Raw genomic sequence first — 27,512 nt, 5'->3', positions numbered from 1 at the left:
AGAAATCAGCAGTTTGTCTGCCATCCGCCAGGTAGCGCAACAAAACACCCAAACAGTTTTTAATTGTTTTTAAAATTAGCTAAGCTCTACACCTATTAAGAAACCAAAGGAAGATCATTGTGAAAATTTAATACATCGTAATGTATATCTATTTCAAACAATAAATGTTATTAGATGCCAATAAATCTGTCTGATGTCCAAAAAAGATATGCGTCAAAAACAGATAAGTTTGAAGGGCTCCTGGAGTGTTATGACTTTGAAAATGAAAAAAAAAGCCATCGTCCACCTCTTGGGCAACCATTGTAGCTCTAAATGTTATAAAATATTTTATCATAGTTTAATTATTTGCTCAGAGGCATTTGAAGTACCATGACTCGGAGCACAAAAAAGTGCTACGTTTGATATAAAATATCTAAACAAAAAAATTTTACACAACATTAATTTTTTTTCTGCATATTACCAATTATAAGAACTACATCTGTTGCTAATTTTATTGCCCTAGCGCTTGTCATTAAAAACTTATTTGTGCTGAAAAATGACAATTTTAGGGCAATATTTGGAGGGATGAAAAAAACAAAGTAGTGCAAATACCGAAAAAGTGTATCGTTACATTCTGCTCCGACATCATCTTAACAAAACTGATATATTGGAATCGTGTTATCTTTAATGGATCGTTCATAAAACATGAACTAGCGGAGCAAGTGAGGGTCCGCGCCATCATATTCGCAACGCTACAAACGCGCATGAACAGTAAAAACCAACACATACATAATATCAAATGAAAGAGGATTGCCTTGCCTTTCGAATGACATCAATCCCACAAAAGAGTATTCAAAAGGAGATGAGTAATGACCTGCCGAAAAGTACCTAAACTGCCACATTCAGTGGGACCGTGGCCTTAAACGTTTAGTTTCTTCAGTTATCATTGGCCTCGTCAATTGTCATTCGTGACAATACAACCTAGAACTTGGTCGGCCTCAACGGGCGACAAGTCTTCTAGACGTAGATGAGAAAGTTAACCAGTGCAGTACAACCGCTAGCCTGGGGTTTTTAACGTGCATCACGCAGTAAGTAGTGTTACACGACGGCACACCAGTACGATGCTCATCCAGATCGAAAGGGACAGGGGTAGATATTGAACCCAGAATCCTGGGGTTCTGCAGCGCGAGCTTTCGCTCCACGTGCTCCGCGCTGGTGTGCCGATCCCCCAAACAAACGGGCAAGCAGATCAGGTAGTGTGGGAAACGGAGAAAACTTTCTTCTTGAAGCTTACGGAAGAAGCAGTTCAGTGAAGAATCGCCAGGTTCTTGTTCCGGCACCATACGACGTCTCATCTTCCACGAAGAAAACACCCGCCGAAGCAATGTTCGGCGGACGAAGGGCCTCACCCCTCGATCTCATGACGCTATGGCCTACGAGCGAAGATCGAGGGATACCCAGATAGGGAGCAGTGGCAGAGTATTCGATCAGACAACTCGACTACGTGAGTAATTTCAGCGAAAGTCCGGCCTGTCTGCCAGCGGTAATCGTGAAGCCGATGGGTTCAATCATTCCCGCCATGCCCGAATGACGGAAGACTTCAGCGTCAACAACTTGGACCACATCCACCGTCGACAAGAAACAGACGAGCTCCGGACATGGAAGAGGAAACACCTTCCTTCATAAGGTACCCGAACGCCGAGACCGCCAACGAACCTTAAAATCGGAAAACACGGAGACGAAAGAACCACCACGGAAAACACCGTGGACGGCCCAACAAGCTCAGATTGAAGGACTAGATGCGGTTGCAGCATCAAGCAACCAGCCCTTCTGCAAGACTATGTGCTGGGTTTTAACCCAGAAGGCAGGGAACTGTTGTTTACCAGGGGCTTCAGACTCCCTCAACCTACGATACAGCGTGCATCTCCCTGCGCCGTTTTGTTAGGTAACCGGAGTGTGTGAGGAAAAAAAAAGCTCGAGGCACACTTAAGCATTTCTTATGAGTTGTGAATGCGAAAGCATGCAAGCCGCTCGTCCGCTCCCTTTGTCGTCTGCTAGTCCGCTCCCCTTGTCTTCTACTGCGTATACACTAGCACACGCGCGCTTCGGGATCTCGGAGGCCATGGCGCAGCGGCCAATGGGAGCCCCAACAACGCGCACCAGCCAATGGAACCGAAGGCGAATCGCTCCTATTGGGATCGCGGCGGAAACTAGGAACCGTTTTCGCGCTTCAAACTGATGACGTCAGTTGACTCTATGAGACAGTGAATGCTTTCGCATAAATAAACGAAGGACTCACCGCCCCGCGTTTTTTCCTGCCCGCGCAGCCTTGTCTCCAGCCACAGGTCATAAACTCATGGTTCGTACTCGCCTTTTTCGCGAGGACCGAGGGCATCGGAAATACAGTCCCAGTCTCGATATTTCACACTGTAAACTATGGGGCCGCTTTCTTGTTACTGCTCTTTCAATTCCTCTTGATTTTATTAGCCTGGTTTTCGTCTCGTCTCTTCCTGGCATCAAGGATGTAACTGGGTTCTCTTAGTGGCACGCCTCGGGGTTCTCGAGGATCTACAATTTATGGCAGCATGCATTCCATGTAAAACTTGAGTAGAAAAGGTTCCATGTTGCTTGACTACAAGGCGTCATCCCTCTGAATACGTTGGGGGATCTCTCCGCTTCCCCTTCCCAAAAGAGGTCTGCTGGGTTCCGCTGGCACGAAATAAATGTTGGGAACTGAAAGCCTGCACACCACTGTCCTCGTCCCTCCCTTTTGTTTAGCTTCTATTGTATCAGGACGAATTAAAGCGCTCTGGTGATGTTATAAAATTTAACGGAAAGCAAAAAGAATAAAAAATCTTTCCATCCGGCTGCATACACATTTATGAACAACCTGCGACAAAGGCAACAGTTGCAGTAGTGGCCTGAGTGAAGAAAGATGACAGGGCAGTAAGCAAGGGAAAGGGAGGGGAAGGTGAAAAGGAAGCGACCCAGAAGACAGGAAACTTAGCGCATTCCCAACTTTCTTGGACATCACCGTCTCGCGGATGTCCAACAAGTAAACAACGACAAAATTCACAATGTTCCCCAGGAATATTTTAGATGACAGTCATAAAGTTCTATGAAGTAGTAATTGAACTTTTAAACACGCAGTTTTTTTGTTTTTTTTTCACGGCTCTACAGTTTCTTTTCAAAATTATCAATTTCTGTTTTTCTGGACAAAAGATCCTAATGTTCATGAGGACTTACAAGGGCAAGTACTTATATTGAAGACTTGATCCCCTTCTACACAAGTTTCGTATGGTAGTTTCGGCGCACAGCGAACTCTTCCCCCGCCACTGAGCGCGCGGCAAGGTTGACTGAGACAGTTCCAAACATAAAGGCAGGTAAAGGTATACGTGAGCACAGTTCGGCGACAGGCTATCTTAGCAAACATTCAGAATTTGCTCCACGAGTTTGAGGAATAAAAGAAAAAAATTATGCTTATAGAGTTAATATAATGTACGCTACAGGTTCAACTGGCGCTGGTGTCTATGCGACTTTTGGGGTGCAAATTGAAGCAGATAGCAACCAGTATAATTTTGCGGTGCTCTTGTGCATTTCTATCGGAAAACGCGCGTGCATTTTGTCTCTTCGCCGAAAAAAAAATTAATTAGGTAATTTTTGGCATTTGGGTCGTACCGAATAGTATCCACCTTTATTAACATTGCAGAAGTGTAGTTGCTTTAGTTGCAACGTTTTTATTTATTTATTTTTTTCTTAATCATGGAACGATTTTCAACTTCGCTATATTCCAGACCCAAACCTCTGTTCCCGTGGGAACCGCTGCTTCTTGGCGTTCAGAGATATCGATCCGTCTTGAGCAAAACCCGACACTTTTATTTTGAACTACACACACTCGTTCCAAAAAGAAGGGTCACTGTCTCGTACTCCGCTCGCTTTCATTCCAGCTTTCGTTCTGTCCGTCTTGACTTTCCCGGCTGTTGATCTCCTCGGCTGCATCCGGCCGCTGCGGTACGAAGTTCGGCTCGGCCCTCGCGCGCGATCGTCTCCGCAGAGGGGTCATTCCATGTCAAACGTCCCAGACGTTGCGCTCAACCCCTTCCGATTAAAAAAAAAAAAAATCATGGCCCATTGCCGCAATGTCTCTAGCCATGCCCTGAAATATTTTTGCCGAAAACTTTTTTTGATGATGTGAGCGCGGTTTTTACTTTTAAAAGCAGCGTGAAACTAGGCATCACTCAATAATTGATCAAAATCAGCATTTTAGTGAAAAACCAAACAATATTTCTTCTTAAATTTGCACGGCTTTCGACTTGCAATGTGGTTGGGCTTGTAAAGTTTTGTTTAAATTAAATATTAAAAAAAAAAACTTAAAAAATTAAAAAAAAATTTAACATTTTTTATTAAAAATATATAATTGCTACCGGAACTTAATATAACTTTTTACCGGCTGCCCTGCAGGTATATAATCTATAAAAAAAAATGTGTAAAACCGCTCAATTAATTATGTCGCAGTAAACAACAATCCTGAAGTTGCAAAAAAGTGCGTTTTGACGCCTAAACAGCCGTTTATTTCACCCTAAGGTGGTCCAAGTAAAAATACAAATTATAGTGGGTTTGGAAGAACAACCGAAAATCTTTTGATTCTGAAATTTTAATCAAAGCAATCAAAGCTTTATTGTTTGCGTTCGAATGTTTCTTTAACCGATCGTAAAGATGCACGACTGAGTCATTTTCGTCCAATGACAGGACGGGCATATTAGCAATATATAAGCACCACTGAGATGCTAGCAAACCTTGAACACACGCTACATTCCTTTCGATCGTTAGTTTGCTTAGAATCGTTGCTCGCTTTCACATACCTTCCTTGAAACAGAGGTTTGGGCCTGAAATGGAGCGAAGTTTAACATCGTTCAGTGACAAAGAAAAATGTTGTAACTAAAGCAATTACACTTTCACAATGCCAATAAAGGTACATACTATCCGGTACAACCGAAATGACAAAAGGTATTTATGTTATTTTCCGGCGAAGAGACAAGAGGCTCGAAATGTAGGCTGCATGCTGTCTGCTTCAATTTGCAACCGGAAGTCCCGTAGACACTAGCGCCAGCTGAGCCTCTAGCGTTTATTGTAATAACTCTATGTTCGGAGCCCAAAAATGTTCGTTTATAACAACGTTGGTTTATAATCAAAGTGTAACAACTACCGATATTCATAAACCGAAAATGCAGTGCAAAATGGTCTTCAGTCTCTAGATTGCAGCGTCACCTGTTCTGCAACTAGCGCCCCCATAAGAGATGAAACAAGTTACAGTATGGGCTAGGCCTGACATCGTGTGTTGCATCTGGCCTGCTGCTAAAATTGTGTTGTCATTCTTTCTCGGCATCAAGCGTGATTTTATAGACAGTCAAGTTTAAATCATGGGCACTGCACGTTACGATCGGGCAATCACTGTGTTTTCTCCCGATGGACATCTTTTCCAAGTTGAATACGCTCAGGAAGCGGTAAAGAAAGGATCAACGGCAGTAAGTATCGCGCCTTTCTTGTCCTGTATCCGCATAACGTCTGTGTATCTTAAAAGTTACAGGCAACAACTTTTAGATATATTGCGTTGTTAAGTGTTCATATAGTGTCAGTAGCTGTTTGGTCGCTTAGCGCCTGCTTCCCCTTTCAGAAGCCTTAAAGTGCAACTCATACCGGCGGAGCCCGTCTTTTCCTGATGCTCAAGTCGGGTGCTGTAGTAAAGTAAGACTGTCGATTATTCTTTCAGGTGGGCATAAAGGGAGCAAACATTGTTGTCCTAGCCGTGGAAAAGAAGTCCGTGGCCAAGCTCCAAGAGGAACGGACGGTCCGGAAGATATGTCTCTTGGATGACCACGTAGTGATGGCATTCGCCGGTGAGTTTTCTGATCACTAGGTACATCTTTGTTTGCCAAGTTCACGCCGATTTCTTCTTCTCTCAGGCCTTACTGCCGATGCAAGAATACTCATTGACAGAGCCAGAGTGGAGTGTCAGAGCCACAAACTGACGGTGGAAGACCCCGTTACGCTGGAGTACATCACTCGTTACATTGCTCAGCTGAAACAGGTGAGCTGCAGCCATCGGCTGAACTGTTCATATGCTTCCCTGATTTAGCGAAGGTCTTTCATAACTATTTTCCCGCTGTTGTAAACTATATTAATTGTATTAAAGGGGCCCTGCAAGGAATTTTTTACTGGTTTTTAATTTGGACTGAACAACTTAATGAAACTTTTCTCGAATTTCGCTTTATTTTAAAAGTTACGGGCAAATTAAAATGACAAAAACAAGCAAAAAATAACCTCCTTCATGACGTCCTTGGTTGCTTGAGTGGCCATGAACTAGAGGAGAGGTAGTGAGCTCAGCGAGCGGTCACGGCTGCCGCACTCTGTGTGGACGGCTCGAGAGGGCACCACGAAAGCATGTTCTGGCTAGGCTCTATGAAGCGGGCAGCCAGGGCGGTTTGCATTGCATTTGCTGCGCGATTAAACACTACAGTGCAATCCACTTATAACGATACCACTTATATATACTACTTATAACGATCAGTTTATAGAGTTTCTAGACTAGAAACGACAAGTCCAGGTACAATGATAATCGGTTATAACGATTGCATTTTCGCGTTTTCTCATTATTGTATAGGTGGATCGTACTGTAATTCGGCATGACACTTCATTGGCCACAAACGACAGCAAACACGGGATAAAGATCAGTTCAGAACGGGAGTCACTTCGCGCTGCCATACCGCCAAAAGGCTAAACCGCAAGCCAAAGCTGCTCGCCGAAGGCCTTGGGAACGCTTGGAACCGGTCTGATTCTCCAGTCCATACTACCGCAGCGCCGCCGCGTACATCCGGGACCTTTCTACGCTCGCCGCTCGTTCGTGCCTGATCCCACTACACCTTTCTAGTATGCGCCGCTTTTTCCACCACTTGGTGGCGGGTATGTCGACGGGTCATTTCTTGTTTCCATACTTTCTAAACTACATTTGTTTCTTTTCTGATCTAAAGTAGTGAACAAAAACCACTTTTATAAATAACTGAAACGGTTTGCGCCACTTATATTTTGTATTTCGACTGAAAAGAAGCTTTTAGCGGCTCTGACCAGTAGTAAGTTCAGGACCAAAGACGTCACATTTTGCGCGCTTTCGGTACCGCGGGTTGTCCCCGTAGGTGGAGGAGGTTTTCGCGTCATCCGGTTAAAATATGACGCACTGATATTTAGTTACTCTCTCCATGCCTGCTGGCTTGCCCGAACCCCAAGAGACGTGGAAACCAAAATAAAAAAGGTAGACGCTTAAATATGATTGCAGGGCCCCTTCAAGGCACTATAGTGGGAAACCGATATTGAAACAAACTCGGTAAATGCTTTCCTATTCAGGAGAATATATGATTGTGTTGAAAAAGAAGCCTTGCTTAGCGAATTAATCTGGATGGTCGTTTATAGCTAGCGTTTCGTGTTTTCGGATAAATCTGAAAAACAGTTGCTGGTAAAATTTTGTTAATTTAGTATTTACCGTATTTACTCAAGTAATAGCCGCACTACTTATGAACAAGGCCACTGCGTCTGCTTTCCCGCAAAACATATATACCCAATCATCGCGTTGCGCATAAATTACATAGCGAATAACTAGATTGAGAACATGATTTTCCATACAAATGCAATCTTCACAGATGGTATCTTCGCACCAAGACGTTATCTCTGTCCCATAAACCGCTGGAATCATGCTGTCGATTGCGGTGATCGGCAATTCGCGTGCTCCGCGGAAAAGCAAACCCTCAGGTGTTCTTCATAATCATTGCGGCTATTACTCGATTAAATACGGTATGTGGAAAACTGAATTTGGAAGTTTCAACAGTAAAATAAAATGCACGATACGGTGTTATTCAAACAAATTTCATAGAAGCAGAGTGACAGTGGTCCTGAGAAGAGGCCGCTCCAGTTTCCCTTGAAATTTCGGAACTACTGAGAAAAAAAGGGTGTTTACCGTTTAGCTCGTCAATGGTACCTCTGGTTTACGATTAAAGCCATTGTTGAGAGAAAATATGGTATGGTTGCAGGCGAGCTGATATATATTAACCATGTTGAATTAACCGGAGGCTGGGTTACAAGAGAAACATCAAAACGTAGAAGGGACAGATAATTTTGAGATGTCTTCCTGTCTATTTTCTGTCTCTTCTGCGTTTTGATGTTTCTCTTCTACCCCAATTTCAGGATAATTCACCATTGTTTATGTTTCCTGTTTGGACCATACTCTTTGTGCTTCTTAGAGGAAGGAGGGATAGTGGTTTTAGAACAGTAAAAGCTATGAACCTATAGAATAATATAGAGTGGAACCTGAAGTTTCCATGCTCCCCAGTGACGATGTCCAGGAGTTTACTTATTTCAAAGTATTGAGGCAGCACTTTGCAATATTTGTCGTGGGATTTTTGAATTTTGAAAAATTGGAGACACGGTACAATTATACTCTGAATTTCAGAGAATTGGGAATCTAACAAAAATTTATAAGTTTAGAAAGAGTTATATACGTAAAGACGGGACGGGACGACACACAACAAAGATGTGTTGTCCCGTCCCCTGTCTTTACGTATATAACTCTTTCTAAACTTATATCATTACCAACGCGCTCACTAACAAGTATAACAAATGTTAATTCCAACAAACCCCAAAGTTTCAGCAAAAAATAAACTCCGAAAACACAAAATCCTATTTATATCCAATTACCATTTTTTTCAGAGGTACACGCAAAGCAATGGTCGACGGCCTTTCGGCATATCTGCCCTCATAGCAGGATTCGACTTTGATGGAACCCCAAGGTTGTTCCAGACAGATCCATCAGGTGTATACCATGAATGGAAGGTAAGGGTCAAAAACCACTTGTGCTGCTTTGTCTATGGCTTTTTACCTATGCCTTACACCTCCCATGCATTGGAGAGTCCCCAAAGTGACAAGAAAATGTGTCTTGGCAGCCGTGTAATGCTACGCGTTCTTGCAGTCCTGGCAGATGGTTTTAGAAATTCCGGTGAATGGAAGTAGCAGTCTGCTGGCATCCCAGCATGTTGCTTGTGTTTCTCTCCTCTGGCCAGCTGCAGTGGCACAGTCGCTCAATCCTCTCCCGCTCCTGCAGGAGCAGCATACCGATTCCGTCTGGTGAAGGCAATAGTTAACGCAGGCTTAATTAGCATAAGACCAAGTGTTCCACACGCTGGGTGCATGGAAGATGGGTATGAGGGAAATTGTGTCGGTATAGCTGTTGGCCACAGCACTTTTGCCTTTGTTTCTAACTTATAGTAGTCTTTTAACTGAAGTGAGCACACAATAGCCCTGCATCTTTGCTGCCCCCTTTGTCACTTTCTTGCCATGAGATGTTCCGTAACCAGGCACCTCAAAGCTTTCTTTGGACAGCAGCATGTGGTATTCCCGATCAAGGTTTCTTGCTGCATTCACTTTTCAGCACGGCCTACTACAGTTTTTAAGCAGTGTGTACCTCACAAGTTACATGAAAACCTAGACTGTTGAAATGGTACTAAAGAACAACAAATAAACTAGGCCACTCACACGAGCACCTATAAAAATTGTGGAGGGACAAGAGTGCCTCTAGTTTGGCTGCATTCACCATTTGAAGTGTGGGGCATAGGGAACACTCTTGTTGCTACGTCTTTAATCTCTCTGGAGGGTGCAAACCGGAAGCTTGAATTTATGGTCCGTGTTCGGGGGGTAGTGTGACAGCCACTACCTGAGGACTGCGGGGGAGAGGACGGCGGGGCGGGGCGGGGCGGGGCGGGGCGGGGCGGGGCGGGGCGGGGCGGGGCGGTGGCGGTGGCGCGACTCAAAGCTGAATGTTCTTGGTGGTCCTGTTTCACTTCAAATATTGATTCTCGGCACGGCCCCTCGGTCTCCAGTTATAAAAAATAACTTAAAACCTTAGGGAAGGTCATCTGATCTTAGCATAGTTTTTCCTCGAGCGCGGTACCGTCCAGACATCAAGATAGAGAATGGCATACAAAGTCCCTTTTTAATTGCGAAGAAGAAAGTGGAAGCAAATTACTATCTGGATTGTTCAGTTTTTTTGTATGCTAGGTAAAATTTAATCATAAAAACTTGTTCCATGAACAATACCTAATGTTTCAAATAACAGGGCTGTGGCTGTCATACCGGATTGCATAACAAGTTCAAAACGAATAACCCTTTTCTGCGATTCATAGACATGAATCTGAGCAGCAGTGCTGTTTCCCCGTACCAAGAGACTGTAATTGAAGTGAGCACAAAGCAGAGGTTATTATAAACAATAAAGACAGAGCACAGACGAGCATAATGTATTTGTATGCTTGAAAATTACAACTACAATCGTTATTAGCTTTCTATTATTTGGACAACTTCGTCCCACCGAATGAACTGGCTCCCTTCGTCGGTGCCTTGCCGTGAAATGTTTTGCAACCAGGCATCCCGAAGGTTTTCAAGACTAATCTGCAACATGGCCGCTGCAATATTTAGACACTGCGTGCCCTTTAATTCCCACGAAAACCCAGCCACTGTTAAAATAACTATGAAACGACCGAGAAATCGGGCTACTTACATGAGCACAAAACGCTGTGAAGAGCTAACAGCAGCTTGACCTTAGCCGTTTTCAATGCTTTCACCGTATCTATGGGTTTCATGGTTTCCACCCTCACTATCCGTCGCAGCAGACGGAAGAACTTCTCCCCCTCATGAGCGCTCTTGTTCACAAGAATCAGCATGCCGCTCCTGCAAGAGCGGGATGGAGATAGAGGGGCCGTGGGCGGTGCAAACTATAGGAGAACGTATATCTGTTGCATCTACCTCTGCTGCTGTGCCACCACCAAGATTTGATAAACATTGACCAACTCACCTGCACACATTATCATCTTGAAATCCCGAGGATTAGAAAGGGCCAGCACGACACAAAGCTGGCACAGTTGGCATGAATTTGTGTCCCTAATGTTTAATTGAGGTATATCCTCTTTGGTCTTCGCATTGTCTCACTGAATGTGATCACATCAAGCAAGAAACACCTATGGCATGCTGCACTTCCAAAAACGACCAGGTGATTGATCCTACTTTAGTTTTTACTACAGCATCTCAGTTGTGCAGCTTGTGATCCTTTGCAGCAGTGGTTTGTACATCAGCTAGCGACAGACTGCAGTCTTTGCAAAAAAAGTATTGCCCAGCTACTATTGCTGCCATCCATGCACATTAAGCAGTGGCCACGAAGGTGCACTTTACAAGCACGCTGCAATGGGCAGGCTGAACTGCTTGAAATTTCGCAAAACTTCTGTGTTGATGACTGAACTTCCATCTGACGTTTCTGTTAAGAAGGGTGGAACATTAGTGGCATCAGAGAAATTTTCCAACATAACCCCGATGAAAACTGCAAATTGACTCAATGACGTGATCTTTCTCTCCGAAACCAGGCAAATGCTACGGGACGCAGTGCCAAGACCGTGCGGGAATACCTGGAAAAAAATTATGCTGTTGACAAGATGCAGCCTGACGAAGGTGCCGTAAAACTGGCGATACGTGCCCTGCTTGAAGTCATTCAGGGTCACAACCTTGAAGTGGCTATCATGGAGCGGGGAAAGCCACTCAAGGCAAGTTGCACCAAAAGCAAACTGCTCTTGCATGTCCAACCCTGGGGCCAGACTATCGGTGCTGCCTTGGTTTTATGCAGACCTTGTGCTGCTCACAACCAGTTACTGCTATTGGGAAGGGGCTCCTTTCAAGTTCTTCTACTCTTCCAGATGCTAGAAACCCGGGAAATCGAGAAGTATGTGGAGGAGATTGAAAAGGAGAAGGAAGATGAGGCCGAGAAGAAGAAACAGAAGAAATGAGCTGCATCCTATACTGGTGGCAATTGTAACCTTAATCTTCCGATAATAAAATGACTTCGGTCCTTTGCATATATCTTACACAACTTATGGAATTCCTCTACTCCGAAAGGAAAGGGTGCAAGAAACGTGCAACTAGAAATGGATGAATGCAGCATGTGCTCGCCAAACCCACTCTTCAATGGTCTATTGAAGTGTTGATGTTAGCTATGCAGACTTTGCTGTTTATAGAACAGAAGCCAGTTCACAATGTTGGACCACTGCGACTGTAAGTGGTATGCATTGAATTCCATAGTTAAGAACTTATTCTTTACAGTGCAAACTTGGAATGAGCTCCTAGATGATGTCTGCCACGAATGAAAACATTGGTGAGCAATTCAGTGAGCTCGGCACAAGCAGACTAGTCGAATCTCGTTAATTCAAACTCTCTTAATTCATACTTGTGGATAATTCAAACTAACATGCAGGTCCCATCTTATGTGTCTCTATGGGGGGGGGAACTCCTGGCAATTGCAACTTTATTCAAACAATTCTTCGGTCCCCTCGAGTATAACGAAATTCGACTGCATTATAGCCAATAAATATCAACTGTGCATTTAATGAAAAAAAAAAAAAAATTATTTGTTGCATTTACGATACTGGCCTTCACAGCGTGCAGTTCTATTGCACGCATAGCTGTAGACAACAACAAGCTTTCAAAATATTACACATTGCCGCAAAACCTCTCCCATGAAGCATCAAATTTTTAAACCAAAAACATTTCTAACCTAGGGAGATGCTCTGCCAAGGGCAGGAGATCTAGCTTCAATGACTCTACAGTATTTTTCCGAACCAAAGGCGAGGTTTTACAACATGAAAGGCGCATTTGGCTATACACTCGCTGAGGGTCCTTATGTCGCCACGGCCATACAAGAACACATATGCTTTGGAGTACTGAAGACAATTCACCTTCAGTTGTTACATTTCAAGTTGTCATATGGAGATTTTAAAAATGCAAATGAGATGCCAGCAATGCAAGGCAGAGAAATGTGCCTATGCCTATACAGCAACTCGTAGCTCTGACGTGGCACAGCTGCAGTAGTGCTGCTGTTTCTGCGGGGCTAAAGCCCCTCTATCCTGGGAAAAGTGGTGCTATTCATTGTTGTTGAAATGCCTGAGACACGTGCCGCGCGCCACTTCTGGGAACACAATGTCTGAAATCTAGCTCAGTGCTGCGCTGTGCCGCCGTGATCTTCCCAAGAGCAGCACGTGCCTCGTGCATAGACGCACCTTGCGCTACTTTTGAAACATGTAGGGGCTTTACGTGGCGCACGTGCAGACGTATCACTTGACGCAGATATGCTTGTAAACAATGTGTAGGTCTCTGCTTATGGTCTGCCATGAACAGTACTTTTGACGGTGTGAAAGGAACCTGGTGAATGCTTCCTGTCATCACATGCTTAACCACAAAGCACAGATCACTTGACACAGATTGGTTCCTGCATACGTGCAGTGCCAACACCTGGTATGGGCAAATATGGACTTGTTTGTCAAAAGTAGGCTCGTTCAATTTACCTGGACCAGCCTGCACCAGTGAAGAAAAGTGTAACACAGTCCAGAAAAGTGCTGGGCAGTGTACCTCCGGTCATTTCGAGATAGGCTGCACTTGAAATTGAATATGACCGCACGCTCCGAGTGCAGCTCATGCAGGTAAATCGAACACAGAGAGTGTGTTGGTATGTTGAAATGTCCAGCAAAACTGGCACAGCCCCGTGGTGAGACTGAAGGAATGGGGAAAAAGAGGCATGTGGTAGGAGTTTCAAGTGAGGCAAGGCACTCGTCCAATCCTGGAGCATACGTGTTCAAGCGTCAATTGTAAAGCATCGTAAAGAGATGAGCTAGCTTAGAAAAGTTAACTCGATAGCTACTCAATAGCCTCGCTTGTCGAGTGGTGTATACTTTGCTAGTAATTCTAATGAAGCCATGAGCGCATATTTTTCTCCTTGCAGTGGCAGAAAACAAAGGCCCTCGTGCCTTGATTTAGAGTTCATCCTGGCAGTGCAAGCACCCCTACTCGCGGACAACTTTCTGTGGCATGTAGTAGTGAAGAGTGCACTCAAGTTGCACAAACGCTTGTCCACCCATAGCTTTGACTGCATAGCCACAGAAAGTTGCCCGCAATTACAGCCTTGGATGCACCAAAGCAAAACCGGGTGGTGCAACATGCTCCAGCCACACCAATAGAGCAGAATCTTCCGTTACAGCTGCAAGCCCATGTATAAAGAGCTTTCGCCGGCTGGATAGAACTTTGATTAACTAGATTTTAACATCACTGTCCACTCCTTCAGCTCTACATAAATCAACCCAAGCTTTAGCACAGATCCTGAATGCTTCACAATTCCTATTGAAATCATTTCTGAGGGCTATTGTCAATACAAACCCTTCAACTGGCAGCACTCAAACTATCTTACATGAAGTTTGACTGCATTTTAGTAACCCTTTCCAGTTATTCATTAAACTGGTCAGCATGGCTCTCAAATTGTGGGAAGTGAGCTGCGAGTTCATGAGCACACACAGGCATAAGTTTAAAAAGTCTGCGAATTGGCAATGTTGTGCAGACATGTCACACACACATCTGAGGTACCTTCAGCTAGGGATTGAGCCCTTGTGATGCATCGGACATTTGCATTTAAAAATACTCGGTGACCAGAAATATTTCAACAATTTATGCAAAACAGGTTAAGGGTTAGAGACAATTTCAGAAAAATCCAAGTCTCCGCGAATTTCACAATATGGCATGCACTATGCGACATACCTATTCAGTATGACTGAACACTAGTGCCAAAACTGGGCACTGTCACTAAAAAAAGTCAAACAAAAGCAATACTTGCAATTCTAACAGTCACAGCCTAGAACGGACCACATTTCAATAGGAAACCAATCTTTTCCTAAAAAAAAACTAAGAAGGCATATGAAACTTCTTGAAAAGTGCTCCATAGTATGAATACTTAGGAGCAACTCTCTCTCTGCACTACTATGGATATTCATACCATTCACACTGGCAAAGTTTACATGCAGTTAAAATGCCAAGTAATTCTCTTGCCCAGTCTCTCAATAAAGCATTTCCTCGTTTAGCTAACCCCAAAACAATCTTACACAGGCAGTCCTTCAAGGGTCAACACTAAGAGCCAGCATCAAGTGGATTAATCCATAATATTTTCAGATGACAAACTTCCATACACAGAAGTCAATACATATTTTCCTGTGCTCATAGAAAAAATACCCCTCCTCCATTTAACAAAAAATTAAGACCAAAATATCCAACCTTAATTATGGATCAGCTGCACCTGGAACTATTTTGTGCAGTAACAACTTTTCTGCACAAAATATTTATTTTGAAACTAGATCTTAGGTCAACACCTTGATATAGTATAGCCACCACTGTCGAAACATCAAGTAAGGACAAAGGAAACTGTCAATTTCCCCAAACCTTGATGCAGATTGTAACCTGTGTGAAGGCTTCAGGGGCATAATGACACTGTTTATTTTTGTGCTAGGAAGCTACACAACTGCAGCATTAGTAAGTATAACATTAAGGCGCGTTCACACTCTTGCAACCGAGTACGACCGAGAAAGACTTCTTGGGACCGGATGCACTGAGCGGAGCTGGTCCTAAGAGATCGCAAGAGGCTTAAAAACCGGTTTGGTCTCTCTCGGTCGCACTCGGTTGCAAGAGTGTGAACGGGCCTTTAGTCCAAATCAAGGCAGACAAGAGGTCGGTACATCGAGCTCCTTAACTGTGGATTGGTGGCAGTGGATTGTGTTTTCTGTGGACGTTTAGTGAAAAGGAGCAAAATGTACATTTATTACAAACCATGCATACAATCGCATCTTAAAAAAGCAAACAGAGTGGGGTTGTCTCCTGGGTCGTTATCAAAGAACCTGCGGCAGCTACTAAGAACCACGATACAGGCAGAACAGCAATTTCGTTTTTAACATCTTTCAGGCCGCTGCTGCTCCCATCTTCACGCCGTGTGGTGCAAGGCTAGCCGGAAGATGTCGTGCTCCACATAAAACGTCTCCCCCATGGGCTTCAGCACAAACACTTGGAGGAATGTGTGTGCCGGGTCGTCGTCAGTCTGTTCGGGACAAAGAAACGGGCATCACCGTTGCTGCACTCAACCAAGGCACACCAGTGGTGCTTACATGTTCATACTCTCCTAGTAGAAAGAAGAGTAAATGCAGACTGTTGGGCATTTCTGATGCACACAGCTCAATGGAGCTGGGCTACACCAAGTTATCAGAGGAGTGACGTATATATATATCTACACACACACAATATCCACTGGTGGCAGAATGAAGCTTGTGTACAACGCATTCCGCAGAATGCGGTCAGGTTACGGACCGCCTCCATTGCACACTTGATGCCTTTCCTGAAGGCGGGAATGTACAGTACAGGTAGAAGCCGGGATTGTGTTGTCTTTGACAGCAACGAATACATTCATTTATTCCATTCACCTCTCTCCCCAACCAGCGAAAGCTGCAAGTGCAAGCTTCGAAACTACAAGTATAGAGGAAGCACATTCAAAAGGTGTACGCCCCATGCTTTGAACATTCTCTCCATGCAGCGAGCTTAGAAAACAATATAGGTAAAGCCATATTACACAAGCTCCCAAAAAAGAGCCAAGTAGCACAAGCTGGCATGCATACTCATGAATGCATGAAAAATTTAAAATTTAAGAATGTATGGTATGAACACTGTTTTGAACATCATATGCACTTTTTAAGAGCACTTGCGATACTTCTCAAGCTCTAAAGTTGTTTTAAGTTAATAAAAAAAAAAAAAAAAAACCTAGGAACAGCATTCATGCAGCCTCTCCAATGCATAAAAAAAAAATGATTATTGAAATGTATACAATAAATGCAAGTAATAGAAACAGGGAAGCTGCATTGCCATCAACATAATCAATGACAGCACTCGTAGGGCACAAGCCTTCTTCACGTCCTGCAGAGGTCACATAGCGGTATACGACCTCTAAACATGCCCCTTCCCACAATATTTGCCGCTACGATTCTTTCTGAATGTATCCCTCCGCACTCTGAAATGGCACTGGCAGTCGGCGGTGATGCTGCAATCGCCATCATCTTGAACTATGAGCGAGCCCAAACTGAAATGGCCAAATTCAGTCTATACTAACTGCAGTTTGGAATGCTGTGTAACCGTGCAGAGCCGCAGTTATGCACAATTGCAGTTATGGCTGCTGGCAAAACAGGCATCTATGCCTCTTGGAAAAACGGAGGCTGCTACTCCGAGGCTTCTAGGAGGTTCCTTTTCACATTCTCACCAGCTTCTGACTACCTCATGTTTTTGTCTGCACTTCTAACAGGCAAGAGCAACGCAATGAACCTACACATTTTCTAGAGAATATACTAGCACCGCAGAGGGAACAATAATTATGATTGTAAACTTTCGATACAATAGTGCCAGTGTTGTCTTCCTAGTGCACACCAAAGGAAGAATGCAAGCACAAAAACATTGTACAGTCATAAAATTTATAAGAGGGAAGAAGCGAGCCCGTTTCAATACCAGAGCAGTCTGGCGAGGGCTGTGTGCAATGTCATGTGTGCAGCGCTGGCTCTTCAAAAATCGGAGGCACTCCTGGCTTGCATTTGTGCTTCATTTACTATGCTTGCTACAGACAGCGCGGGCTGCCTACCACAATAAAAATGCACACACAACTTTTGTGCCCTTGCCATGCTCCACAGGGCGATCAATGGGAATCTGATAGCGTTTTAGTGCCGTTAAACACTCGTCTTTTGTTTTAATAGAAAAAAAAAGTATAGTTATTCAAGAAACCATCTTGCTCGAGTTACTGAGCTATCATATAACCAAAGATTAGTGGACAAATTTTATGACTGGTTGGATTTATGAATGCAGACTGTAATTAAAACGCTACCAAATTTCCCCTGCTCGACACGTGCAGCAGGCAGTAGAGCAGTGGTTTCACGCATGCGCACCTTCATCACAGTAGGCACCCCGCATTATCGGCAGCAGGCGCAAAAAGAACAAAACAACAACACGCCTGCTTAAGTTAGTAGAGTCCCCGGTTTTTGAAGAGCCATCGCCACACATGTGACATTGTGCACAGTGCTCATTAGACTGCTCTACCTGTACCAAAAGACATGTGCCCACTTGTTCCCTCATAGATCTTGGGGCTGTATGTAGTCACAACCTTATGGGAACAGTCAATTTTCACAGACAGCCCGCGCATTACCAGAGAATTGTAGTATACCAAATGGGAGTCCTCCATCAGCTGCTTGGGATCACTCAATATAAGCAACAAAGGTTTGCAACTGAGATACAAGCAATGGTGCCTTGACAATATAAAACCAAATGCCATGGTTAAGCCAGCAATCTACTGTTCATGTAGTGTCGATAGAAACGCTAGATTACAAGCTTGTATCGAAAAGCAAGCATGCAAACTACACTCGCAAACAATGCTCTTGAAAGTAGGCACGAGTCAGCACTGCGAACCTTTCGACTCAACACTTGCGCTCCTTTTAAACTATGCAGTTGTACCATCGGGTACGAATGAAAGGCGAACAGCATAGCGCGAGACTTATGATACATGCTGCACTAACTAGAAACAACTAGGAACTAAGCAAACTGCAGGGTGGAAAGGGGAATGCAGGCGTGAGTGCCTACTCTGATGTGCACACCCTCATAGCCGCTCTCTGCACTCGGCAGTTTTATCAGTTCCTAGTTGCCACGTGCACCGCTGTTCGCATTCCCTTCCTACCCGATAGGACATGAAGGTAAATACCACATTCTAAAGGTCAGAAACATTGTTCAAAAGCCCAGCACTCGTGCACAGCCTCCATACCATAGATACAAGCACATCAAACAGAACAGACTGCATTATCAATTGGTGTATACCAGATACGCCAAAGAAGTTGCAAGAAAAATAACACGGGGATGCATTAGTATTTTTCAGACATTCACAAGGTTCAGGTTCACATTACTACTGAAAGGTCTAGAATGGAAAAATGCACTTCTCTTGACCACACAATGAATGCATCATAAAATCTTACCTTCAGTTGGCCTAAGACCGATATTAGGATACCACCATCAAACATTGGCTGACTGTCAATGACAGTACAGTGGTGGCAGATCTTCTGAAACCGAAGACCCTTTGAAAGAAATATTGTCAACATTAATGAACCGGTATTATCACAAGAACACGTGACAGTTGAGGTGTTAAAACGTCTTTACTGTGTAGATCGAAAACACTAAATGAAGCCCGCCATTTGTACTTTGCTTGCACTGTCAGTCACATCAGCATACATTGCGGCTAAAAAAGTGCATTAATTCAAATCGCACGTGTCGACTTACCTGAATTTTTTCCATGATTTTCGTACGGCCAAATATTTGCTCCCCCTCAAACGTCATCAAAGACTTCTCTTCCTGAAACGGACAATGCGAAGTTAAGAGTCAAAATATGAGAACACTAGCCCACTATGCCAGCTTCGGGCGTAAACCAAATGTTGGAATTCCGTAATGGTGCCAAGAAGTTGGTTGTTCGTGAAACCGGGAATATCGCCGCAACAACGTGCCGACGTTCACGTGATACAAAATACCGTAACTCAACGAATTTTAGGTTGGTGGTACCAACTCCTTCCCGTGCATATAAGACGCTTAACATTACTACTGGTATTTACTCACTTATTTTTAAAATTAGAGCTCGTAAGACTAAAAAAAAACAACAAAACGGAATAGCTTACATTGTAGAACGTCAGGAGGTTTTGTCTCAAATTCGGATCGTCGAACATGGCGTAGTACTGTTGTATGAACGTCTTCCCAATTGTATCATACTGCGGGTTTAACGACATTGCCATCTTTTGGTTATTTCTACTAAAGGCCTGAGACCAGTGGTCCACAGAACTCAGAAATAAATAACCGCTGCCCACTAGGCTTAGCAGAGGTTGAGAAGCCCACTCGCTCCCCCACAGTGTTGCTGGTGTTGCTACGTTGCTACCTCATGGCTGGCGGAACAGTCATGCTTAAAAATATCTGCTGCACTAGAGAAAACAAAAAAAGAAAGCATTACTCCGATATACGCTAAATATGTTTTAAACTTTTAAAGCTACGTTAATACCACATTGGGCATGTCAAATATATTACAAATGTCACGCAAAGTTCCAAGATCACGACCATCACGACCCTCACGCCCCAAAGGCTCACGTTGCTCCACTCGAAAACCTACCCAACCCTACCCAACCCAACCTACTCGCCGATTTACCGTTGGCTTTACCTGGCTCTACCCGTCGCTAGGGTGGCTAGGGTTGCTGGGGTTTCCCGTCGGTCGCACAAAACGCCACAGCCGCCACAGCGAATCGAAGGCGCCTTTGAACCAAAACCGAAATTATAGCGCATCAACCCACTCCGCGAGTGCGGCCACCGGATGGCCATCCTGCATGCAGTGAAATCGCGTTTTCGCTAGCGTTGAAGAATCTGAGAGCAGCGTAGCCAGCCTATCACGCTCAAACCTGCCTCAAATGGGGAACGATGGAAAAGTTAAATGTGTCCAAGGCGCTTGCATCTTAGTGGATCTCTGTTTTCGTACAGCGCGCACAAATTATTGTGTGCTAAACTCACAGGATATGATGGTGTCATCGTCAATCGGGAAAAGAGAGAAACGACGCCCATGAGTGGATCAAACACTGGAATTATATATTTACAAGAAGGAAGATAGGAACGTGTCAGAAGCAAAACAATAGGCAAAGAATTAGCAATAAGAAAAGCAAAACACTGAAGGCAGATAAAGTCACGTCAATACACTCATAGCCCGTTCCCGCTACAGTCCTTGCCTCAAGTACAAGTCTTTCCCCGGTGCCTTGCGGAGCGTCGCCGCTTGCTGTGATGATGCGGAAACCGGTGTCTCGTGCTCCCCCTGGAGTTGCTCGTAGCAGGCGTCGCCGTCCGTAGCGGCTGGTCCTCCCTCCGAGCTCTGGTCGTCGCCGTGCGTCGCGGCCCGACCCTGGCTTTCACTGCCGCTTCTCCTCTCGCGCCCGCCGTTCTCTTCTCGTGCTCGCCGTTCTCTGCTCGCGCTCGCCGTTCTCTGGAACGCGCTCGTTCCCTTCCGCTTCTTTTCTTCTTCCACCCGTAATAATCGTCACAGGCACGTGACACACCCCCCTCACTTCGAGAACTTCACGACATGAAGTTTCTTCACGAAGGCGACCTCCTCGATGGCTTGCTGTAGTGACCGCGGCACATTCACAAATACCACCACACTTGGTCCTTAGCACTCACGCACGTATGCCGTTTCCACATCCCAAAAATTAGTATCGCCCAAATCACGAAAACGAACCGTGGTTACACTCTCGCGTCCCTAATTGCCCGTACAAATCACCTGGGCAACACAATCTTGTCCATACCTAATTCAACAAAAACGAAAAAAAAAAAAATCCTAATGGGTCTCATTAACCCTGTGTCCTGCCTTTACGAACAAATATCCCCCGACGGCTTAGCTCTCTAGACGACTTAAGAAGTCTGCTCCAACATTGTCTTTCCCCTTAATGTATTCGATGTGAAAGTCCTGTTCCTGCAATGACAAACTCCATCGCATTATGCGACTGTTGGAGTGCTTCGCTTTGTTCAAAAACTCCAAAGCTCGGTGATCCGTTTGTATGCGAAATTTTCTGCCATATAAGAACAACCTAAATCGCTCCACGGCCCAAACAATCGCCAGACACTCTTTCTCTACGGTGGCGTAATTCTTCTCCGATTTTCCCAGTGTTCTGCTTGCATATCCCACTGGATGCAGCAGTCCTTCACTTTCCTGGAGCAATACTGCGCCCAGGCATGCATCAGATGCATCCATCCTCAAAACGAATTCCTTGTCGGGATCTGGCGCCAACAGGATAGGTGGTCTCGATAAGCAGTCCTTCAGTCTCTCGAACGACTCCTCCTGTGCTGACCCCCATTCAACTTGATTTCGTTCTCCTCTCTTCGTGAGCTCCAGCAGTGGTGTAGCAAGATCCGCGTAGTTTGGAACGAAATCGCGGTAATAGCCGGTCAGCCCGAGAAACGACTTCACTTGACGTTTTGTCACCGGCCTTGGCGCGTCTTGTATCCTTCCAAGGATCTCCGTTTGGGGTGCGACTCGTCCTCCGCCCAACTCATGACCGAGGAAGGTCGTCTTTGTAAATGCGATCTCGCATTTCTTCGGCCGAGCCGTGATGTTAGCTTCTTGCAACCGATCAAAAACTGTCTGCAACGTTCTTATGTGTTGCGTCCACGTATCCGAGGCGATGAGAATGTCATCGATGTAATGATGAGCCTCCGGAATTCCATGAAGCAACTTTCTCATCAGTCTGGTGAAGGTAGCAGAGGCAGTCTTGAGCCCGAAAGGCATGAAACTAAAATGGTAAAGTCCGCTACTCGACGAGAACGCTGTCTTCTCCTTGGCCAAATCCTCCATCGGGATCTGCCAGTATCCCTTCGCTAGATCCAGCTTAGAGAAAAATTTCTTACGGCCCACCTTAGCGAAGGTGACGTCCGCCCTTGGAATCGGCTCTGCGTCATCCTTAAGCACGTCGTTTAACTTCCTGCAATCAACGCAAAGCCTGTTAGAACCGTCTTTCTTTTTAACAGTTACAACCGGCGCACTATACGGTGACATGCACCGTTCAATAACGCCCAGTCGGAGCATTTCCGAAATCTCCTTTTCGACTGTCTCTTGGACGGAAAATGGCAACGCATGTCGCCTTATCCGCACAGGCTCTTCGGTTGCCCGAACTCGCCGTTGGGTTGATCGGCCCGATGATGCCGATCGACACTCTCTTGAATGGTGTCTCGATGGCCGGCATTGTCCCTAGAGGCGCTTTGCCTACTCTGCCTTTTGGCACCGTGCGCTTGCATACATCGCAGGAACGCACGTACCTCTTGATGTCACTCTGCATGCCCGGCCAAAAGAACTCTTCAGCCGTTAACGCGAGCGTGTTCTTCATGCCTCGGTGGCCTGACATGATACCATCGTGTGCCATTGCCATAACAGTTGGTCGAAATCTTGCTGGGAGAGCCAGCTGCTCTATACTCCTCCCGGTGGAAAATATACAGTTCCGAAAAAGCAGGTTGTTCTTTATCACCATTTCATACTTCGTACGACACTTGTGTTTCTTTACCACCTTTCCGACCTCGTCGAAACATTTCCTTAAGGACGCATCGTTCCTTTGTTCTGTCGAAAGCTTCTCGACTGTCGTTTCGAGAATCGGTACCTGTGGCACATTCAGTGGAGGTTCCGATTTGTTCCCGCTCTTATTCTTCCTCGACTCTCCCACTCCCGCGGTACTTGAAGGCGGAGTTATCACTCCCAAGTCCGTGTTTTCCGAGTCGTACGGAGAGGCCTCTTTGCGGTCCTTCCTCTCTGGTACCTCGGCTCTCATGTCCAGCTGGTGGCCAACTCCCTGGCAGTAGGTGTCTTCATCTCGTCACTTCGTTGTTGATCGGAATCCCAATATGGGTTCGGATCGTTGGGATCTCTCACTTGTGGAACGTTGCCAAGCACTAAGTCGTATAGGGGATCGTCAATGCACTTCGCCACGACTTTTCCTGCCAGAAAGGGTGTGTTGATCACAATTTCCGCCTCAGGTAAGTTGTTCGGTCCAGTAAATATACAGGACTACAGTTTCCAGTGTAGCACCCAACGGGCACTAAGTTCTTTCTTACGACTACTGTATTGCAGCCGGTGTCCCGAAGCACCGTAACTTTTCTCTCGCCAATGCGGCCTTCGACCACAGGCATATTCTCCACCAGAAACTTGGGTGGCCTCCCTACAGCTGCGTTAACCACTGGTATTTTGTCGCCGTTCTTTAACGTAAGGTAGGCCTCATCTGGTTCGCCTGCCGTTTCGTCGGAGGCTGTCCACAGGCAAGAAGCTTGTGGTTTATCGCCAGCCCTCATAGTGCATTTGTCGGCCTTGTGTCCCATCCGGCCGCGCAGTGCCAACATGTCGATGGTTTGTATTGTTGATTGCGACCATTGCAGTTCTCGGCTTTGTGTCCTACCTTATTGCATAAAAAGCATCGGAGGATCCTCCGTGTGTCCTCTCTGAGTGCTTTAGGGACTGTACTTGCACTGGTTTTCGGGTCTTGTCCCTCTACCTTCGCTTTTAAAGCGCTCGGCTGAGTCTGTGCTTCCAGAAAGACGTCGGCTTTTTCAGCCAAATCATCTAGGGTCAAGCAGACTCTTTCTTTGAGAAAGACCATCAACTTACTAGCGCAAGTCGTCATGAACTGCTCCATTAGCATTCTGTCCCGGAGCGCCTCGAAAGTCTTCTCGACTCCTGCCACTTCGATCCACCTATCGAAATACCCCGTCAACCTGGCTGCAAACTGTTTTCTTGTTTCCCCATCTCCGGGCTTCGCCTCACGAAATCTTTCGCGATAACCTTCTTTTGTATACCGGAATCTTTGAAGCAGCGCCAGTTTCATCTTTGTATAATCCATCGCATCCGCAGGGGTCATGCGACCGACCACCGTCAGGGCTTCTCCTGTGAGACAAAGACTTAAAGTGGTTGCCCACTTGTCTTGTGGCCATCCGAGGCCTGTGGCCGTACGCTCAAACCTCTGCAAATACGCGTCGAGGTCGTCGCGTCTCTCATTATACTGCGGTATCAGTTTGTGTGGACTGGCGCTATGACTTGGTCCAGTCGAACCGCCTTCTCCTCTTTCCCCTCGCGCTTCGCGATTTCCTCTTTCCTGGGCCGCGATTCTGAGTTGTAGAACTTCCCGCTCCTTATCCAGTCGGACACATTCCGCTTGACATGCGCGTTCTTGCGCCGCGCGCTCTTCTCTTGCCGCCTCCCGTGCCTGCAGCCTTTCCTCTCTTTGAATATTTTTCTCCCTCTCAACCCAGACCTTCAGCTCCTCTCCAGTGTATCCTAGTTCCCTCCCAGCCGCCATCAATTTATCAATCTCTACAACCCCGGACCCAGTCATGGTCGCGAACTCTCTCCTCCGGACCAACGAGATCAGGCTAGTGGATTAATGGAATCCTGGCAGGCTCGCCAAATTGTCATCGTCAATCGGGAAAAGAGAGAAACGACACCCATGAGTGGATCAAACACTGAAATTGTATATTTACAAGAAGGAAGATAGGAACGTGTCAGAAGCAAAACAATAGGCAAAGAATTAGCAATAAGAAAAGCAAAACACTGAAGGCAGATAAAGTCACGTCAATACACTCATAGCCCGTTCCCGCTACAGTCCTTGCCTCAAGTTCAAGTCTTTCCCCGGTGCCTTGCGGAGCGTCGCCGCTTGCTGTGATGATGCGGAAGCCGGTGTCTCGTGCTCCGCCTGGAGTTGCTCGTAGCAGGCGTCGCCGTCCGTAGCGGCTGGTCCTCCTTCCGAGCTCTGGTCGTCGCCGTGCGTCGCGGCCCGACCCTGGCTTTCACTGCCGCTTCTCCTCTCGCGCCCGCCGTTCTCTTCTCGTGCTCGCCGTTCTCTGCTCGCGCTCGCCGTTCTCTGGAACGCGCTCGTTCCCTTCCGCTTCTTTTCTTCTTCCACCCGTAATAATCGTCACAGGCACGTGACAGATGGCCAACGAAATGTGGATAAAATTTATATTTACCCATGCCAGCAATCATATGAGTTGAAAGGGCAGCGAGGGTGGGTATCGATATTAGGAAGTTTTAGTGGATCGTTTTTTTAGCTCTCCGATAACCGTACACTCCCCGACGATATTTTTAGCGTTGCTGTGAGCATTCTTTATCGTGCACGGAGGTGGAAAAACGGTCTACGAAAACCGTCTCCCCCCCACCCCGCCTTTCCCCTGTAATACACCTGGGGGCCCCGAGGGTAATTGTAAATAAATAGACTCGCTATTTAAACCCCTATCCGGGCTTGAGTTCCATGCTGTAATGGTCCGTGCAAGCTCAATAAAATCGCATTTGTCATTTGTTCTTTCTAAACCGAGTCGTGGCATCTAGTTTTATTTATTTTAATTTCAGCGCCATGTTTTTATCACAACTGCCAATACGGTGCTTTAAATAGTTAATAGGAAGAAACAGAAGTAAATTCGTAGTTCTACAGTCGAACTCCACGCCGTGACACGAGTGTTCCTTGTGTCGATTATTCCGGCGTGACGACAATTCCTCGTACAATAAGATGCCCTGTGATGAGTTGGCCTCCTTGACGAGTTCACCTATGACCAGCTGGCCTGTGACGACCGGGCTTGTGACGAGTTCTCCTAGACCTGATCCTGACATACACAGTAAAACGGAGCCCCACGCTCCGTTCTACTGGACCCTTTCCCTAAGAAAAAAAAAAAGACAGCAAAGAAACGTTTGTTACACGGGGACACTGGGCCCTAGTCCATTTCTGTAAAACAAAGTCAAACGCATTCTCTTTGATACGGAGTCAACCTTGCAACCAGTGTACCTGTGACGAATCGCCCTCCTTGACGAGTGTTCCTGTGACGAAAGGACCTCGTACGACATGGCCGGTGTGACCAGTTTTCCTGCATGACGAGTGAGATTGTGACGAGTGGGCCGGTTCCCGTCTCAAACACGGCCCGCAAGTATCCCGCGGATGCAAGAGCCTCCGGCCGTTCCCGTCACTCGAGGGCTACATATGCGCGAACCATAAATAATGGTATACCATGCTGTCCATTCATTCCTGCCGAAAACCAAGTTTTCTGAAAACGTGCTCTCATGCGTGATACTATTCTGCTTTACTTTTGAATGCGGATAGCTTCGACACTAAAATGCAAGTATTTTCTAATAATGCTGCTATAAATATCACCAGAAATGCAGAATCTTCAGTCTGAATAAATATATCCTATTGAAGGATATGCATCTCGGCTACGCGAAACTCTTCGATCAGCAGCAGCAACTGCCAAAGATAAGGCTACAAGCTCGGGGTTCTCGCCTTCAAAAAATATCACCATTAAAATACAAGTATTTGTTCAGAATGTTGTAATAAAAATCGTCAGGCAAGCAACAATTGTCAAATTAACTTTTTTTTTTTTTTTAGAGACATGTTGAGTTTGGTTAATTTCTGCGTGAATTGAGGAACGGGAACGACAGTGTAGTTGCTCTCTTGTTCCATTCAAAATGCCAGCACGTTGGCGGTGCGGTGTCATTTTAATTCTTGTTATCACATCCGGTCAGTGCCAAACGTAGTCTTATAAACAAATCAGATCTAAAGATGTCACTGGCAAAACTGTGAGTTAATAAAAAGCATAAAGCACGAGGTCTCTCCTCGTTGGTACCTTTGGCAGGCGTTTAGTCATTCGGTGCTCGTGAAGTAAGCAGCGGCGTAAATCCGGGGGGGGGGGGGGGGGGGGGGAGAGTTTCAGGTGGGTCCAGATTCCCCCCCCCCCCCCCCTCCCCCGTTTCAGAGCCGTATATTGGGAGAGTTTGGCCAGTGGGTGTGGCGACGAAGGCGCCGGAGAGGAGAAAAGTAAATGAAAGGGAGGAGAGCGCCGAAGGAGCGAGAGAGAAAGAAGGGAGCAGAGAGGAGACAACCGCCATTTTTGAGCAACGCTGTCGGAGACTGGTCGGAGAAGAGCACTGCTGAGGCTACGCGTCGTCTGCTACGGGCCGACTTCTTTTTCGCCTGAATAAAAGTTTGTGACCATACGCCGAAAAATCTTCATTTATTAGCTTTTTAACCCACCGAGGAATA

The 27,512-nt window shown here is 45.7% G+C and overlaps 2 protein-coding genes across 2 annotated transcripts; one reads left to right on the top strand and one right to left on the bottom strand.

Annotated features, from left to right (window-relative positions):
- Positions 1–5,274: 5,274 nt before the first annotated feature.
- LOC8030720 (proteasome subunit alpha type-7) lies at positions 5,275–11,919 on the top strand. The gene is made up of 6 exons (XM_029970092.4): positions 5,275–5,504; positions 5,750–5,876; positions 5,943–6,067; positions 8,734–8,856; positions 11,430–11,606; positions 11,757–11,919. The coding sequence occupies exons 1-6, from the start codon at positions 5,400–5,402 to the stop codon at positions 11,844–11,846; spliced, it is 747 nt and encodes a 248-aa protein (XP_029825952.1). The 5' UTR covers positions 5,275–5,399; the 3' UTR covers positions 11,847–11,919.
- Positions 11,920–14,525: 2,606 nt separating this feature from the next.
- On the bottom strand, positions 14,526–19,881 carry LOC8030718 (probable nuclear transport factor 2). The gene is made up of 5 exons (XM_042287154.1): positions 19,605–19,881; positions 19,216–19,287; positions 18,915–19,013; positions 15,572–15,961; positions 14,526–15,414 (listed from the first exon to the last, which is right to left on the bottom strand). Exons 1-4 carry the CDS (start codon positions 19,716–19,718, stop codon positions 15,848–15,850), a joined length of 399 nt encoding a protein of 132 aa, XP_042143088.1. The 5' UTR covers positions 19,719–19,881; the 3' UTR covers positions 14,526–15,414; positions 15,572–15,847.
- Between the last annotated feature and the right edge of the window lie 7,631 nt (positions 19,882–27,512).

The sequence above is a fragment of the Ixodes scapularis genome, unplaced genomic scaffold, assembly GCF_016920785.2.
Source record: "Ixodes scapularis isolate PalLabHiFi unplaced genomic scaffold, ASM1692078v2 PGA_scaffold9__187_contigs__length_104089568, whole genome shotgun sequence".
NCBI classification, from domain to species: Eukaryota; Metazoa; Arthropoda; class Arachnida; order Ixodida; family Ixodidae; genus Ixodes; species Ixodes scapularis.
This window is presented reverse-complemented; position numbering and strand designations above follow the sequence as displayed.